Source organism: Solenopsis invicta, chromosome 8, assembly GCF_016802725.1.
Source record: "Solenopsis invicta isolate M01_SB chromosome 8, UNIL_Sinv_3.0, whole genome shotgun sequence".
NCBI lineage: Eukaryota > Metazoa > Arthropoda > Insecta > Hymenoptera > Formicidae > Solenopsis > Solenopsis invicta.
Window position 1 is genome coordinate 7,695,628 of NC_052671.1, and position 17,923 is coordinate 7,713,550.

Below are 17,923 nucleotides of genomic sequence, written 5' to 3' on the forward strand. Positions count from 1 at the left end.
TATCTAAACTTGTAGTGAAATACAGATCTGAAAATAATTTTGTATAATTCAAGTTGCATACAATTACGTTTTGAACCATTTTATATAAAATAATCCAAAATGTGATTGTATAGAACTTGAATTATACAGCATATGCTATATAATCATATGTTGCAAAAATAATGATTTATGTTATTTGTTTCTAAAATTGTGTATGTCGAAAGTAAAAGATAACCAATGTATTATTTTACTTATTAAGAAGGAACATTGGCAGCTAGAGCAAAAAATATAACTTCGCAATTGTTGTGAGTTTTTTTATGATTAATTCTTATTTTACTTTCTTGTAGATTAGAGTTTAGCACAAATTACATATTTTCAATGTGACGTTTTCCCTTTATTTTACTATTCCATGCACATTTCAAATGCTAATTGACACTCTAACTATGCACGGTTTAGTAAGGTTTAAAGAGAATAGCGTTAGCTAAAAATTGGCCGAAATGTGCAATTCGTATTAAGCTCTGTTGTAAGATATAAATTCACAGAAAGAACAGTTTTGCTGAAGTATCTAAAATTGTAATAAAATACAGATCTGAAAATAATTTTGTTAGGCCATCAAAATAAATTATGATAGATTCTCAAACTGCAGATTGTTAAAATGTTACAATTTTTTGAACATGTGTCATAATTATTTTGATGGTCCAATAAAATTATTTTTATATATGTAACCAGTTAAATGTTTAGATAAAAGTAAAATTATTCTTTTTGTGTGTATAAATCAATCATAATAAAGAATCTTGTAATAGTAGTTTTTTCTGCTGCCATTAAAAATTATTCCAAACATATGATTACATTATAATTCGTAATGATTGATAATATGGATGTCAAACAAGTAAAATTTCAGTTGACTTATTATACTTGTCAAAAGCAGTTGTATGAATAATGAATAATAAAGTTGTATGAATAATGTAAGTAAATTATCATAAAATAGAAAATGATTTTAAATTGAAAAAGAAAACTGAAAAAATATTGAATTAATCAGATTAACTTGAAAGAATTACGAATCGTAAAGAATAGCAATTATTCAACATTCTAAACAAGTTAATTAGCATTATATATAAAAACATATAAAATAAAAATAAAACCGCTATCGATTAAGTAAAGCAATCTTTGGTTGCATGTTTGGCGTGTCGTGTATTGTAGCAGCAAGATGTAGTACGTTTATAAGAAACGTGGCATATTTGTGTCGCTTGTAAAAAAAACAGAAAAACTGAACAATTGCCGTATATTATTATGCGCACAGCAATATTCTTTTTCTTTCTCAAATATATTTATGTAAATGTAATGAGAAAACGCAAACAAAAATAATCTTTTGGAAAAATTATGTTATATATATATAAATTTGCTTTTTTCCAATCAGAGAACAAAAAAAAATATAAGTTTGCATTCTTATACTATAAATTTATATGTACACACATATAATGTGTATGTGCATATAAATTTGCGCTGCAATACGTATCCGCTATGCTATAAAATTATACGTATTTCGGAATGCTATTTTCTACTGAAATACTACTAAGTACCTCATCATTTTCGCTGCCAAGTTCTGGCTGTATGTACATAGGAATCTACAACAGTGACTACGATTGTCTCTGAATGTGAAGTCTTTGGTGTCATAGTACGTTTCGCTTCCGACTTCGGAGATGGCACGCCTTCGGAGAAACATTCAAACACTTTCTTGTCTTCTGATCGTTTTTCTAAATGACTATGTACCTCAGTCTTAATTGGGGTCGATGATTCTACTACAGCGGTAAATTCCGAGAAATCGTTACTCGTATTTGTATTCAAACCATTATTGTTTCTACTTTTAGAAATGATTTCTTTCTTTTATTGGACTTTGCTTTTAAATTTGCTCGAGATTTATTTGTTTTTTCGGTAAACACGATCATTTCTATCATTTTGGATGTTGAAGACTTTGCACTAGGTTCCATCTCGCGTATTTCTTCCTCCTTGGCTTGACTAGCATCAAGTTGCATGACGTCATGGAATTCAGTCATTACAAACAAAATTTCCTCTGGTAAAATTTTTAAATCTTTAATGTCTTTTAAAATCTGCACATCTAAAGATTTATTTATATCTATAGATTGTATTTGAGAAAGTAGTTCTTAGTGTTCATTCGCATCGGTTTCGTTCTTCCGTTACAACGGATGCTTTATGAGCTGATGCAATGGAAGTACTTGCATTAGGAATAATTTTATTTGTAGAGTCATCTAAAACTTTAGCTATTGCACCTGTGACATTTTCTTTCAATTTTGAAATACATTCAGCCACTACATATTCAGACATTTTCTCCAATAAAATTTTGAAATCTTCAATGATTTTTGAAATCTGTACATTTGAAGATTTATTTATATTTATAGATTGTATTTGAGAAAGTAGTTCTTGCCGATCATTTGCATTGGTTTGAACAACATTTTGCTGTATTTTATGTACATTTAATAAAATTATATCATCGATTTTTTGCGATTCTATCTCATCGGTGACGTCATTTATCGTGCTTTTAATTTTTTCTTCGACGCTAAGGTTCGTTACAACGGATGCTTTAGGAACTGATGCAATGGAAGTACTTGCATTAGGAATAATTTTATTTGTGGAGTCATCTAAATCTTTAGCCATTGCAGCTGCAAACTTTCCTTCCAATTTTGAAAAATATTCAGCTACTACATCTTCAGAAATTTTCCCGGATAAATCTTCAAAGACTTTTAAAATCTGCCCATTTGAAGATTCATTTATATCTATAGATTGTATTTGAGAAAGTAGTTCTTGCCGATCATTCGCATCGGTTTGAGCAACATTCTGCTGTATTTCATGTACATTTAATAAAATTATATCATCGACTTTTTGCGATTCTATCTCATCGGTGACGTCATTTATCGTGCTTTTAATTTTTTCTTCGACGCTAAGGTTCGTTACAACGGATGCTTTAGGAACTGATGCAATGGAAGTACTTGCATTAGGAATAATTTTATTTGTGGAGTCATCTAAATCTTTAGCCATTGCAGCTGCAAACTTTCCTTCCAATTTTGAAAAATATTCAGCTACTACATCTTCAGAAATTTTCCCGGATAAATCTTCAAAGACTTTTAAAATCTGCCCATTTGAAGATTCATTTATATCTATAGATTGTATGTGAGAAAGTAGTTCTTGCCGATTATTTGCATTGGTTTGAGCAATATTCTGCTGTATTTCACGTACATTTAATAAATTTACATCATCGACTTTTTGCGATTCTATCTCGTCGGTGACGTCACTTATGGTGCTTTTAATTTTTTCTTCAACGCTAAGTTCCATTACAACAGATGCTTTAGGAGTTGATGCAATGGAAGTATTTACATTAGGAATAATTTTATTTGTGGAGTTATGTAAAACTTTAGCCATTGCAGCTGCAAACGTTTCTTCTAATTTTAAATAACATTCAACTGCTACATCTTCAGAAATTTTCTCCGATATAATTTTTAAATCTTCAATGATTTTTGAAATCTGCATATCTGAAGATTCATTTATATCTATAGATTGTATTTGAGAAAGTACTTTTTGCGCTTTATCCGTATCGGTTTGAGCAACATTTTGCTGTATTTCATGTACATTTAATGAATTTACATCATAGTTTTTTTGTGATTTTACCTCGTCGGCGACGTCACATATCATGCTTTTAATTATTTCTTCAACGCTAAGTTCCGTTACAACGGATGCTTGATGAGCTGATACTGTGGAAGTACTTGCATTAGGAATAATTTTATTTGTGGAGTTATCTAAATCTTTAGCCATTCCAGCTGCAAACTTTCCTTCCAATTTTGAAATACATTCAGCTACTACATCTTCAGAAATTTCTCCCGATACAATTTTTAAATTTTCAATGACTTTTAAAATCTGCACATCTGAAGATTTATTTACATCTATAGATTGTATTTGAGAAAGTAGTTCTTGCCGATTATTTGCATTGGTTTGAGCAATATTCTGCTGTATTTCACGTACATTTAATAAATTTACCTCATCGACTTTTTGCGATTCTATCTCGTCGGTGACATCACTTATGGTGTTTTTAATTTTTTCTTCAACGCTAAGTTTCGTTACAACAGATGCTTTAGGAGTTGATGCAATGGAAGTATTTACATTAGGAATAATTTTATTTGTGGAGTTATGTAAAACTTTAACCATTGCAGCTGCAAACTTTTTTTCTAATTTTAAATAACATTCAACTGCTACGTCTTCAGAAATTTTCTCCGATATAATTTTTAAATCTTCAATGATTTTTGAAATCTGCGTATCTGAAGATTCATTTATATCTATAGATTGTATTTGAGAAAGTACTTTTTGCACTTTATCCGCATCGGTTTGAGCAACATTTTGCTGTATTTCATGTACATTTAATGAATTTACATCATAGTTTTTTTGTGATTTTACCTCGTCGGCGACGTCACATATCATGCTTTTAATTATTTCTTCAACGCTAAGTTCCGTTACAACGGATGCTTGATGAGCTGATGCTGTGGAAGTACTTGCATTAGGAATAATTTTATTTGTGGAGTTATCTAAATCTTTAGCCATTCCAGCTGCAAACTTTCCTTCCAATTTTGAAATACATTCAGCTACTACATCTTCAGAAATTTCCCCCGATACAATTTTTAAATCTTCAATGACTTTTAAGATCTGCACATCTGAAGATTTATTTACATCTATAGATTGTATTTGAGAAAGTAGAAAAAGTAATTCTTGTTGTTTATTTGCATCCGTTTGAGCAACATTCTGCTGTACTTCATGTACATTTAATAAATTTACATCATCGACTTTTTGCGATTCTATTTCGTCGGTGACGTCACTTATCGTGCTTTTAATTTTTTCTTTAACGCTAAGTTCCATTGCAACAGATGCTTTAGGAGTTGATGCAATGGAAGTATTTACATTAGGAATAATTTTAATTGTGGAATTATCTAAATCTTTAGCCATTGCAGCTGCGCCATTTTCTTCCAATTTTGAAATACTTTCAGCTACTACACCTTTAAAATTGCCTTCTGTTTTCTCTTCGATTTCGCTGGAGCTCGCGATTTGTCGATTTTTGCTAGAGTTTTTGTTTATATCAGAGTCTTCATTAATTGCTTTATTAAACATTGTTTCAACTTCATGCTCAATTATTTGATTAACACATTTCAGATTATTCGTTTGGTTGATCGGTTCTTGTTCAACTTCTGGAATGTTTTCGCATTTAGATAATAAGTTAATACCATGGTTTAGACTTGATCGAACAAGCATTGAGTCGTTTTCGTTGAGAGTTTCTTCTTCACACTGGAATATTGTGGTTCCTCCGGTGGCAAGTTCTTTGAACTTGACACAAGCTTTGTCACTCCATGCAACGATGTTATTCGGTTTCTCCAACGTGCATCGTTTCAAAGCCAACGCCTAAATCATTACATTGTATTAAAAATAAAAATAATAATCTAAGTATAAATTTTTATCAAATTTTTTATTTATAATTATGTAATTTTTACTTGTTTTAATATGTCGGAATCTCTATATTGCAACATAATGTATGGTATTAACTTATATTGTGGAATAAAATTTGTAGAAATTTTTGTAAATATCTATGTAAACTTGTAAACTCACGTTATCCAGAATTTCATTGCACTTCCCGGTATTAATATGTCAATCCCAAAGGACCGTGTACAGTTAATTACTACAGCTCGCCTTCACGTTCCATTTGTATTGACTAAACAAGCCGCGCCAAGACACAACTCGCGGGTTGATAAACGCGGTATCATCCGATTATTATAACTTCTCCTTATTAATTTCATTTGCTTAAATTCATGCGATCGATTATTACATTGAATGAGAAGTCATAAGTTATTACAATGTTAAAGTGTTATTTTAGGAAGTTCGCGAATATTACAATAAAACATTCAAATAAGTATAATAAGTTACAATTGATTGTTAATTATAACTGGCTTTTATCTGTTAATACCATACATCGTGCACTGATGTTTAAAACATTTTAACGGATCAAAATTAAATATTATTAAATTTTTGATAAATATAATTTGATTCATTTATGAATGTCGGCTTAGATATTGCAAATTTTGATATACAAGTAACCAATATTCATGATGTTAGTTATTTATATGTTAACAAGATATTAAATTTTTAAATATATGAATTAAGGGGATCACAAATTAGGCCAGAAAAAAATAAAATAAAAAGCGACTTAATGAATTTTGATAAAATTTGCAAGGAAGGTTGTTCAGAGTAAAAGAAATTTGACTATGGTGAATTGATTGCCATAGTTCCTGAGTAATAATGCCCGAAACTGGGTTTGAATTTATGATACTGCATTACTGTTGGTTTTAACTGCAGTTTGTTAGTCTATTAGTTTCGGGCAATTTAGGAAAATCTTGTGATTGTGTGATGACTCTAATATTACTAATATTATTTTCTATCATTGATAACTGCAAAGAGATTGAGATAGCTCTTTAATAAAGCTCTATGTCTTTATACAGCTAATACAGTCTGTAAGTTATTAATCGATATTAAATTCCTGCGTAAAATACATATAATATAGATTAAAAGTGAGATTGTCGTCGTTTGGCCACATCATTGCAATATAATATCAAAACAGATTGCAGCTGAATCCAGCAGTAATAATATTGTCATAAATAAGAGCCCGGTTCCAAGTGTCATTACTTAGAAATTATGGCACAGTGAAACCACTATTAGTTTTTCTTCATCCTAATCTTTTCGGCAAACATCAAAATCTATTAAACTGTTTTACATTTTTCCCTAATTTGTGATCAGCTTTTTTTTCCATCACCCCAGTGTACATTTAAAAACCACAAAATTCAAGAAGTAATAAAAGTAATTTTTGATTTAAATTTTTAAATCTTAAAATTTCTTCAATCTTTTAAGAAATTGAAGAAATTTGTTAGTACATAGGGATGTTGCTCATTATTAAGTAAATGACAGATATAGTTTGTTATTAAGACAAGCTGTTAGTTCATGTTTGTTAGAAAATGGGAAGTTACTTTTGTAATTTTTCTTAAAAGTTTATAAGCAATATATGACAACATGATTTATAATCGGTTGAAATACATTTGTGCTAAGTAATACCTTCGTATCTTTATTGGCCATATATTGATCAACTACGGTTTTACATTTTGTAGCAGATAGAAGCTGGACATAAAACGGAATTGTGCTTTCTGCACTAGAATTTCTCATTTTGAGAGTTTGGCTATTCGAGAGACTCATGTCTACTCTTTCTACTTTTTCACTGAGCTTTTTTACTTCTTTATTAGATGTTTCTGCAACTACAATATAAAAAAATTTAATATTAAACTGTTCTTATTAGACATAGTGGACAATTTAGTTAATTAGATATTAGGAATATGAATTAAAATTTTAGAATTAATTTCCTTAATGAACATTATAGATAAACAATACAGTTATGCTCTGTCTTATACGACATACATTGATGTCCTACATCTTATTCGTATCCAATGTACATTACGTTTAATTGATTAATTGTGACCCTAAAATTTCAGTTTCTATTCTCAATATCTGATATTTCTCCAGTGTGCACAGAACACTAACATTTAATATTTAATATTAAAATATACAACTTTTGTTAAATGACGCAATGTGCGTTGAAATATAAATAAATTTTAAAATAATTATTCTTACCACTGGTTGCTTTAATTAAAGTTTTTGTAGCCAAAGCTGCAAGATTTTGTTGTACTAACTTATTACCCACATTTTGTCCATCACAATTTAATGAAATTGTATACTGATTGTCACTAAAATCATGGAATATGCATTCGCTTTTATAAGCTGTGAAACAATCGATTATCTTTTTATCCATTTCAGGCCAATTTAAATTATTATAGGGTATGATGTTTTTTAAGGAACATTGTATTGCTAATTTGGGCAACTGCATAAATTTTTTCTCGACGGGATAGAGATGACCTTGCTTTACAATCGCGCAATTCCCAAAATCTATGTATTGAACTACATATGCTTCCTTCTTCGTTTCTACGACTTCTGCTCGATAAAAAATTTCATCTTCAGAAAATATAGCTATGACTGCTGAGCCAATCTAAAAAAAGTAACTGTTTTATACTTTTATTTATTTGATTTATATAATATTGCTTTTTATATATACATTTTATGAATTTATTTTTAGAACAAAAACAGTAAATTTTTATGGAATAATATAAGAATACAGTATTCAAATTATAAATTAAAAATATAAATAGTAAATTTGAATGAAAAAGAATGTAAGAATATAGTACATAATGCAATTACCTTCAATTTATGTGTCACAGGTTCTCTATCAGCATATGCTCTTTGAATTTCACTCATCATTTTTTTATATTCTGTTTCCAAAGACAACAGTGAGCAATATAATTTGTTAGGATTTACAAACCATGTCACAAGAACATCCTGTCTAGATTCAGACTCAAATAACATTGTTCGCCATTTTTGATCAGGAGGAGCATAATCTACAACTGTAGCTATTCCACTACTGTCGTGGTTTCCCGCTCGATTGTTATTAAAATCATTACGTTTAATACCACTTTTGCCTTGTCTATCATTACCTTTGGATGAAGTATCCAAATCTTTGTTGCTATTTGCTTTATAAGGAATGTAACGGTTGTATTTTCTTTCATTACCTATGAATTTATTTCCATGATCACGTGGGGTTTCTCTGTTAAATGTATCATTCTCTCTCTCATCATGTTTGGTGAACGACTTTTCTCTATCAAATCTATTGTTTATTGGCTTATCTTTGATAAATCGATCGTTTTGTGGATAAGAACCACGATAAGAATCACTAGTTCTCTCGCGTCTATTATCGTATTGTTTCTCTAGAGACCATTCGTCTCTCCAATTTGGTTTATTGTTTTGATATTTTTTCTCTTGGTGGTCTTTAAACTTAATGTTTTGATTACGATTCCCAGAATCCATGCTATTTTTATTATATTTATCCTTATCTTTCCTGCAAAAGAAATATAGCCATTAGAAATGTTATCTTAGAAAAATCGTTATCTTTACTCGAAAAGTTCATATACACTGTAGGTCAATTCAGGACAAATATCAAGATATAAATAATTTCATAAATATTATTACAAGCAAAAAATACCAGATACTTTCATTAATGATTATTTTATTAAGTGAATATTATTTTCCTAATTATAGGCGAGTTTTTTAATTCATTGATCAATTAATTGCATTATGCCCAAATGCAGCTTTTACAGAACAAAGCTGCATTTGCGCATTGATCAATCGATGAATTAAAAAACTCGACGTATATTACTCGACTATACAAAATTTTATTAACTTGACAGCTGTACAAAGAACAGTAGCAATACGTTTAAGAAATGGATATTTTAAACAAAAAATAAGTGGTAAAATATTTATCTAATCAAATAAACTTTACTAATAAAAATCATAAATGTCAGATATTTTCGCCTGTTATAATATACATGAAATTGTCTTTAATAGCTGAGCTGAATTAATGTATCTATAATTTTCATGTTATTTTTGAATTTCTGAAGGTATAACCACATATTAAAATTGTACACGTTATAAATACATATTCTGGTATTTTTACACGAAACTTGTGATGCATTAAATTGTAATATAAAATTTTAATAATATTACTAAATGTTAAGATGAATATATCACAATAATTTGTTAAGAAACAGTTGCTTTAATTTAATTTTGTATATAACATTGATAACATTGATAATGTATTCAAATCAAGAATCGCTATTAATTTATAATTTCTATTACCTTTGGAATTCATTTATTGGCTTTACAAGCTGAATTTCTTCATTTCGTGTGCTGGTAAAATTGTCGGTTTTATCGCAGAACATGTTATTCAGTAACTGAAGATGAATGCTCTTCTTTGAATCAAATTCGAATAAATCGACTAATAGGCCATTGGGTTGCGCGGCGACTACTTTCATGATACAATTTTTCTCAAGCGTCAATCTTTCAAAATGATTAGCCACTTCTTGATCTAATGAGAGCACTTCATAGCCATTCAGTGCACACTGTATAGCTTGAGCAGGTAACTTCGTTACCAAATCGTCATGAATAGTGCGAAGAGATACAACAGACAATAACTCCTCGTTTCCATAATCAACATATACTACTTTAATTTGGTCTTCAACAATGGCAAGGATTTGTGCACGGTACCTATAAAAAAAAAACAATGCGACACAATAATAGCAATTATTATATATAAAAAGAAACAATAGTAAAGAAACATTGCGCCATCTTAAAACTTACCATTGCGAATCGTATAGAGCGGCACAGGGTCTTCCTGCTTTTAATTGCGTTATATTTAAACTAGACGCAGTTTTTGCATACTGCGCCAGGCCGTCCATTATTGACTCAAGAGGCTTTATCCCACTGTCAAGTTGCACAAAGAATTTTTTACACGACTCCACGTAAGAGACGTGCACAACTTCCTGATAGTCTTTTATCAATTGTCGTAATTGCGGGTAGGAACACGTTATCGGTATCATCGTAGCTGGTGCTTGAAATACTTTCTTCAGCATATCCTTTACGTTGACACCATTGTCGTACAAGTCACAATACTGAATCAACTGTGGTTTTTCCGGTGGACGGACATGTAAAGTAAGTAATTTTTTGTGCACTAGTTGCGTAAAATACTTTTTTATTTCAGGTAAAATAATCAGTTCCTTTAAGCCGCTTAATGTGAATCGCATGGAGAATACTTTAGGATTGATGTATTCAGGTGGCAATTTGAAAATATCCGTGTGCGGCAAAACTTCCGTACGGCCAAAATCAACGTAATATAATTTGCATTTATGTTCCATCACAGACATGACAACCGCTCGACACAGCACCCTGTGGTCTCCGTCATTGTAGCGTCCCAGGCAAACCGATCCTGGCAACGGTGGTTCCTGCAGCGGTTGCTTTGGACGACTGTTTATTTCGTTCATAAGACGAGTCAATGTATCTCTTTGCTTTTCAAGCTGTACAGAAAACTTTTGCGGGCCGTCCTCCACGTACGATATAAATACTTCGTGTTTTGAGTCCTCCTCTAATACTCGTGATTTAAACACAAGCATTTCTTGAACAGGCGGTGGTGAGGGATGCTGCGATGGCGAAGAATGCTGCGATGGCGAAGGATGCTGCGGTGGCGAAGGATGCTGCGGTGGCGAAGGATGCTGCGGTGGCGAAGGATGCTGCGATGGCGAAGGATGCTGCGGTGGCGAAGGATGCTGAGGTGGCTGGGGATGCTGCTGCATTGGTTGAGCAGTAGGTTTATGTTGATTAAAATCAGGAGAACAAGTCTTACACATCTCTTCTGTAATGGCATTATGATTCATGTTAGGGCTTTGCATCGACATTGCCGCGAAGTTATTCATATTGCCGATATTCTGTGGCTGATACGGGATTTGTTGAATCAGCATTCGAGATTGCAGCGTATGCTTCTGTCTATAAATAATTAATATAAATAATTATTTGAATAAGAAAATTACATTAAATAATGATAAAAAAAGAAAAACTTTAATAAAATAAATATTAAATCCAAGTTTGAGCAAGTTAATATTTAAGAAAAATTAAATTAATTTATAATTAATTTTGTATCAAATAAATTTAGTTAATTTTCGAAAAAATTGGACAAAAAACTAATAGTTCATGCATACAGAATGTAAAGCTTGCTACACTAGAAGTTGGCGCTGTAGCTAAACTACAGTGTGGAAGAAATTGAACTCCAACTTTGTTATGTTATCACCCCAATTTCTTCGCGCAGCAAACTGTGAGCCATCCTATGTGCAGGAGTTGTAACTTCTTATTTTTTTTATATAAAATATATTTTTTTACAATGGTAAATTTTTAACTTAGGGAAAAAAGTTAATCAGTTGAAATTGTGTGTTTTAAAAATAACTAGTTGATTAACTTATTGAAAAATAACTTAGTTAAAAGTTACTATCTTTTTAACTTTAGTTCTTAATTTTAAAAAAAAACTTGCACAGAATATCTCTCTTATATAAAATTAAGAAAATTATAAAATTTACTTATAAAATTAAATTTTATAATGTTCATATTTCATATATAAAACATGTTATACCTGAACACGTTTTGCAAAGGAGCTCGTATAGCCATACGTTCCTTTACCAACAGGTCGCTGAAATCTCTATTATTATACCACAGTTTAATCAAGCAACAATTATCGTTCACCACTGCTCTGTATTTATTGTAACATAAAATCTTTTTAATTGTCTCGATCGTCTTTTGTTCCCAAACACCGTTTACAGGAAATACATTGCACAATTTAAATTTTACTGCCATCGGCGGATAAGTTAGCAGACGTTCGGCTCCATTAATATTATGCAGGAAATAGATATCTCTCAATAACACAATATTCGTATTGCCAAAGTCAATAAATTTCACGAGAAACAGGTGATTAGGATACACTTCGAGTATTTTCGCTCGAAAGATACCATAGTTTTGAAATCTGGCACAGCACAGCGTGCCGATTATTGGTTTAGGTACAGGGAAGCAGTTATTTCTTTGATTAAATTGTTCCTTGAGAAGACAAATGTCATTCTTGATTTTGGTAACAGCCTTCTTGTCCACCTGGGCCCATATCTTTAGGTGTGCGTTGTCGGGTTCCACGTGAGTGACGAAAATATTCATCTCTAAAAGCCACGGCGGCTGCGGCTGCGGGTGCTGATGATTCATGTTGGTTGTCGTTGATAAATTTTTTTAGGTCGAACTATTTCGTATGCGTGTAACGGTCTTCCGTTTCGTTCAAAATGCTCCTGCGACACGTGACGGATACGTGAAGACGTTAGAAGAATGTTGTTAGAAGAATTTGAGATGCAACGAGTATTGGATTATGCCGCTTACGTACACACGATAAGCGTTATCAAAGAACGGCGCGAGGGCCGGGTATTATCCTTCCCTCGATTTGAACTGACAACTGTCGAATCGTTGGTAATCTCTCGTTATTCCTACTTCGCTACGACGGTACATTCCCAACCGTTATCCGGTTCACACCGTTTAATGTCTACTTCTAAACAATTTCGCGAGCGCGTTCTACTTTATTGAGCCTTCTCCTCTCCCCACCTGCTTTCGTCAACAAGAGTCGTGCGATACAATTACCAAAATAATTCGTGTCCTTGCTGTCGACCCTTCGTCGTAGAGACGAGAAAACGCGTTGTATACAACGCGCATACTTCAGTCGACCATGCGCACTTGTAACTTATGACAAAGGGAGGAAAGAAAAATATTCGCGAGCGGATGGAACGCGAAACGGTTGGATGTTGTACAGTTACCTGAGACACGATTCCTCTCTCACGTCGCCTTTTCTCGATTAACCTACAGCGAGCAACCTCTGATCCTGTTCGTTTGCCAACAGATCGCCAATGCTTCATCGCTGCCGAGTTTCAAGCCACGCGCCACGTTTCGAAAAACGTACCACTTTGGCGCTTGTCCTTCGTTTGACGCGACTATTGGCTGCGTTCAGCTGACTCAACATGTCAGATATTCTTCCAGATCGTCCAATCAGACTTTCAGATTTAGAAGAATGCACCAATAACAGCGTGCGCTCTCTAAACTGTTGAGTCTGCTGAACTCAGCCACAGAGTCCCGGGACACGTCATATAAACAAGCAACATGGCTGACCGTCGCGAGTATTGACAAGACGCGTGCTCCTGTTTACAAACCAGTAGACGGAGAGATCGGTTTCGTCAATGATACACTCACCTCGTTGGTAGTCCCGTGATTCGCCCTGTCATGGCGCAAGCGAAGCTGGACGTGCCGGAGAAATCCGGTGGCGGCATCAAGGAAAAGGACAAGGACTCCGAAGAAAAGGAAGGTGCGTGTTTATCATTGCCACTCTCCGCCGCGCATATCGTTGCGTTATAATCCGGGAAATAGTGCTCCGTAAAGTGCTATAATATGTTATATAATACTACATGAGAAAAATCTGACGCGAGTACTCATATTAGATAATATATGATAAATCGTAAAATTATAATAATGTTGATATAACGGTGAACACGGAATATAGTCGTGTATAAACAATTTTTTTTTATTGTTTACAAAACAAGAATTGTTAATACGCACGGCTACCTTGGCTCTTGTGGGCATCATTGTAATAATTTATTTTTTTCAGAGCCTCACCTTGGTCTTATTAATAATATACATATGATATAGTTTAATACATAGGATGTTTCTCTTGAGCAAGTACAGAGAATCGATGTGCCATAGCTTGTTTTAGAAAAAAATGACCTATGAACATGCGACCTAAACTACTTTGTTTTCAAAACAGAGCATCACCTAACAACTTAGAAAGATCTAGAAAGGTTTTATCGATATTTAAAAACAGTTCTTAATACTATTGTATAGGTACACATATTAAATTTGAATAAAATATTTCTAAATATTCTCTAGATTAAAAAAATTTTTTTTCTCAAATTTAATGCCCTGTATTTTGAAAACAAAGCAGTTTAAAGCATATACTTATTCTCTTATTTTCTAAAATAAACTAAGGAATTTTTTTCAATTTTTTGAACTCAAGGTTTATTTTTTTCCTTCCATAAAGTCAAGGACTGTACTTCTTATATGATTTATCTCTCCTCTTTATCTTTCACATTGGAAAGAAAAAGTGAAAAGGTGAACCACATAAGAAGTCCTAAGTGAAAAAAATCAACTTTTAGGAATCATCCTGTGTAATAATATATAATTATTGTTATAAAAAAATATTAACATAACATATGCTGCAATAAAATTTCATTATACTACATTATGTATTACAATATATAATAGTAAACATATTAAATCTTTCTTACATAGTACTCCATAATATATTCAGTAGTTATGCCTCATATGTTTTGAAATATCTAATATTAAAATCTGGTGTTATTTGTCTATTTTTCCAAATAAATTTTTTTTATCTACATATAAATTTTTAACTTTGTATTGCTTTATCTTAGGTCCCACTGTCGTACCAGAATGTGCAGTGTGCTTACAGCCTTGCATTCATCCAGCGCGATTACCCTGCAGTCATATATACTGCTATCTGTGCGTAAAAGGTGTCGCTAATCAGAGCAAACGATGCCCGATGTGTCGTCAAGAGATCCCGCCGGATTTTCTAGAGAGACCTCAGCTAGTGGAAGTGGAGGAATCCCAGAAGGAGTCGGAACATCCCGAGGAAGAGTACCAATGGTTTTACGAAGGTCGAAATGGTAAAATGTCAATTTAATTGATGATTATGTTTTGGTCAGCACTTAAAATCTGCAATTTTGTTGTTCTTTCATGGGAAATTCTTATAAATATCTCATTCAACGTTATATTTGTATATGACTAGCTTGCAAACTTTTTTAAAGCATTTATACATGAGCGCACAAAATTTGATATCCTACCCCCTCCTTAGGTTGGTGGAAATATGATCCGAGGACAAGCAATGATCTGGAGACTATTTACAAACTAAGGGAAGCGCAATGCGAACTTTTGATCTGTGGCATGCTTTATGTAATTGATTTTGTAAACAACTGCCAGTATAGAAAAAACAACCCACGTTACAAACGTAATATCAAACGTGACAGAAAAGATGCTCCGTGCAAGGGTGTCTCGGGTGTACGATAACACTTGTAACATAAAGTGGATTATTTGCCCATTAAGATAGAAGGTTCAATTCCAAACCTTATTTAACCATATTTAACTGCATACTAAACTACGTTTATACATTGGTTTCATACAGCATTGTACAAAGATTATATACTGCACTTTATCACAATGAAGCATTGCATAAGTAAAAAAACAGTTGGATTTGTTTGTTCACATTGTCGTGAATTCTCATGGAGATTAGGCTATACGAAAAAAAACTTGGATATAAAATGGAATGTGTGCTTGACAATTATGTATATATGCTAATTTACAAATATGCTACTTTATAAAATATGCTAGTTTACAAAGTATCTTATGTAAAAATACAATTTTTAGACTTAAAAGCGAGCAGATATAATATTCTACAACTAAAACGCTTAATATAAAAGAAATCTATATTTCTTTTGTTTAATAAAAACTATATTTTACTAAATACATCTTTCTTTTTACATTTTATATTTTCCCAATTAGTTTTTGACATGTTGTTTAATTCATTTGCAAATCAGTGACGCAATATCTGTTACTCCTTTGTAACATAGAGATCAAATAGCTTTTAAGCAAATTCTTACAGGTTGGTGGCAATATGATCAGCGTACGAGTATTGAATTAGAAACGGCATATAAACAGGGTAAAAGGACTTGCGAGTTGTTGATCGCAGGATTTCTTTACATCGCCGATTTCGGTTCGATGCTTCAACTGCGTAGGAATGATCCTTCCAGACGGAGAAGGATTAAGAGAGATCTGTATAATGTTCCAAGAAAAGGAGTTGCCGGATTACGACTTAATGTGCAAGACGAGGAGATTGTGAGGGAAATAAGGGGTGCCGAGCGGCCAGCTAGTCCTGCGAGTGATAGTATGGGTAGGATGCAATAAAATAATAAAATTATTTATTTTCAATATATAGAGAGTGAAAATTAGAATTTAATCAATCAAATAATTTTAATTTTAATCCGTTTCATTCTAATTGGTTGAATTTGAATCTCCAATTCGCAATCCTGATACCATCCTCAGATGGTACGCACTAGAGATTAAGAATTATGAATTGGAGATTAAAATTCAACCAATTAGAACAAAACGATTAAAATAATTTGAGTGATTAAATTTTAATCTTCATTCTTCAATAAGTAGTCTGATACGGGCCTTATTATACGGGCTTAAAAATATCTTTGATCCAATGTGTACTGTATTTACAGGTACAGGAGATGGCACAAATACCCCTATACCGCCTAGTAATACGCCACAAACGCCCGCAGGTGGGACAGCGAGTGGCGACGCTACGCCTTTAAATGATAGAATAGATCAGAGGTCAGATTCTCTGCATCAAGTCCTAGAACAAATGCGTTCTCTAGTTTTAAGGGAACACCTGTCCTTAAATAGCGATAACGAATTTGAAGAAGATACGGAGGACGCGTCGATTTCGGATCATCCCACTCTTTCATAGCTACAATCAAATTCGTATTTGGTAGAAATCGTGGTAATCTTATTTTGGAATCTTCAATTTGTTTCTAGACTCTTTGCGTTGCTATCCAGCTCAATAAGATAGTATTCTACACAAATACACATTACATCTGCTAGAAGTACAGTGTTATAAACTTTATTGATCTAGAAAATTACATTGCTCAACTACAACATACGGAAATTGATATATGATTAAGTATTTCGAGATAGGTAGCCATCTTTATTCAATAAGTACTCTTCTTTCCTTGGTCTTAAAAACTGTTTAATGTAATATAATCAATAGGATTAGAAAAGTATCAATTAAGTTATTGAAGATAAGAGTTTGCGAAAAAGATTTACAATTTATGATATAACTACTTGTTGATGAATAATGTACTTAAAAGTTTAACTTTGAGAATTACTTGTTGTTTAGCATTATTATAAAATTGCTGACAACAATTAGTCGTATAAAAAATAAGATACATAGTTATAACTATTCTAAAATAAAAGTTTCTATAATAAAAATGTGTTCATGCCTTAGAAAGGCGCATAGTAAGAGAATATATAATGAAAAAAAAAACTTATTAAGTTATTAAATAAAGTGCAACGCTAATCGATAATCACTAGTTTTGAATAAAATCTGTAATCTTCGATGTTTAGAAATTATTGAATTAATTTTTCTTGTATTACACATAGAAATAAAAGATGCATTTTCTTCTCGAGAAGTTTCTTCTTCTTTTGTAGCTTATTCTCCGAGTAAAACAAAAAGACCAAATAGAAAAATATTATATAAGAATATTTCATAGATGTT

General features: G+C 32.2%; 2 protein-coding genes across 2 annotated transcripts; one reads left to right on the plus strand and one right to left on the minus strand.

Annotated features, from left to right (window-relative positions):
* Positions 1 to 662: 662 nt before the first annotated feature.
* On the minus strand, positions 663 to 13,527 carry LOC105208029. The gene is made up of 7 exons (XM_039452543.1): positions 12,131 to 13,527; positions 10,315 to 11,493; positions 9,814 to 10,221; positions 8,323 to 9,016; positions 7,702 to 8,113; positions 7,132 to 7,328; positions 663 to 5,433 (listed from the first exon to the last, which is right to left on the minus strand). The coding sequence occupies exons 1-7, from the start codon at positions 12,742 to 12,744 to the stop codon at positions 2,149 to 2,151; spliced, it is 6,789 nt and encodes a 2,262-aa protein (XP_039308477.1). The 5' UTR covers positions 12,745 to 13,527; the 3' UTR covers positions 663 to 2,148.
* Positions 13,528 to 13,625: 98 nt separating this feature from the next.
* LOC105207982 (E3 ubiquitin-protein ligase RNF146) lies at positions 13,626 to 17,837 on the plus strand. The gene is made up of 4 exons (XM_011177693.2): positions 13,626 to 13,882; positions 15,003 to 15,254; positions 16,247 to 16,534; positions 16,869 to 17,837. Exons 1-4 carry the CDS (start codon positions 13,801 to 13,803, stop codon positions 17,114 to 17,116), a joined length of 870 nt encoding a protein of 289 aa, XP_011175995.1. The 5' UTR covers positions 13,626 to 13,800; the 3' UTR covers positions 17,117 to 17,837.
* Positions 17,838 to 17,923: the final 86 nt, after the last annotated feature.

What these genes read in the sequence shown, in the direction of transcription:
- LOC105208029 (XM_039452543.1), bottom strand. Translation starts at nt 12,744, where the DNA reads ATGAATCATCAGCACCCGCAGCCGCAGCCGCCGTGGCTTTTAGAGATG. An exon ending in CCAATAAATGAATTCCAAAG is followed by an intron (nt 9,017 to 9,813) that starts GTAATAGAAATT and finishes TTTCTTTTGCAG; the next exon opens with GAAAGATAAGGATAAATATA. An exon ending in TGGCCAATAAAGATACGAAG is followed by an intron (nt 5,434 to 7,131) that starts GTATTACTTAGC and finishes GTAATGATTTAG; the next exon opens with GCGTTGGCTTTGAAACGATG.
- LOC105207982 (XM_011177693.2), top strand. Translation starts at nt 13,801, where the DNA reads ATGGCGCAAGCGAAGCTGGACGTGCCGGAGAAATCCGGTGGCGGCATC. An exon ending in GGACTCCGAAGAAAAGGAAG is followed by an intron (nt 13,883 to 15,002) that starts GTGCGTGTTTAT and finishes GCTTTATCTTAG; the next exon opens with GTCCCACTGTCGTACCAGAA. An exon ending in TCCTGCGAGTGATAGTATGG is followed by an intron (nt 16,535 to 16,868) that starts GTAGGATGCAAT and finishes CTGTATTTACAG; the next exon opens with GTACAGGAGATGGCACAAAT.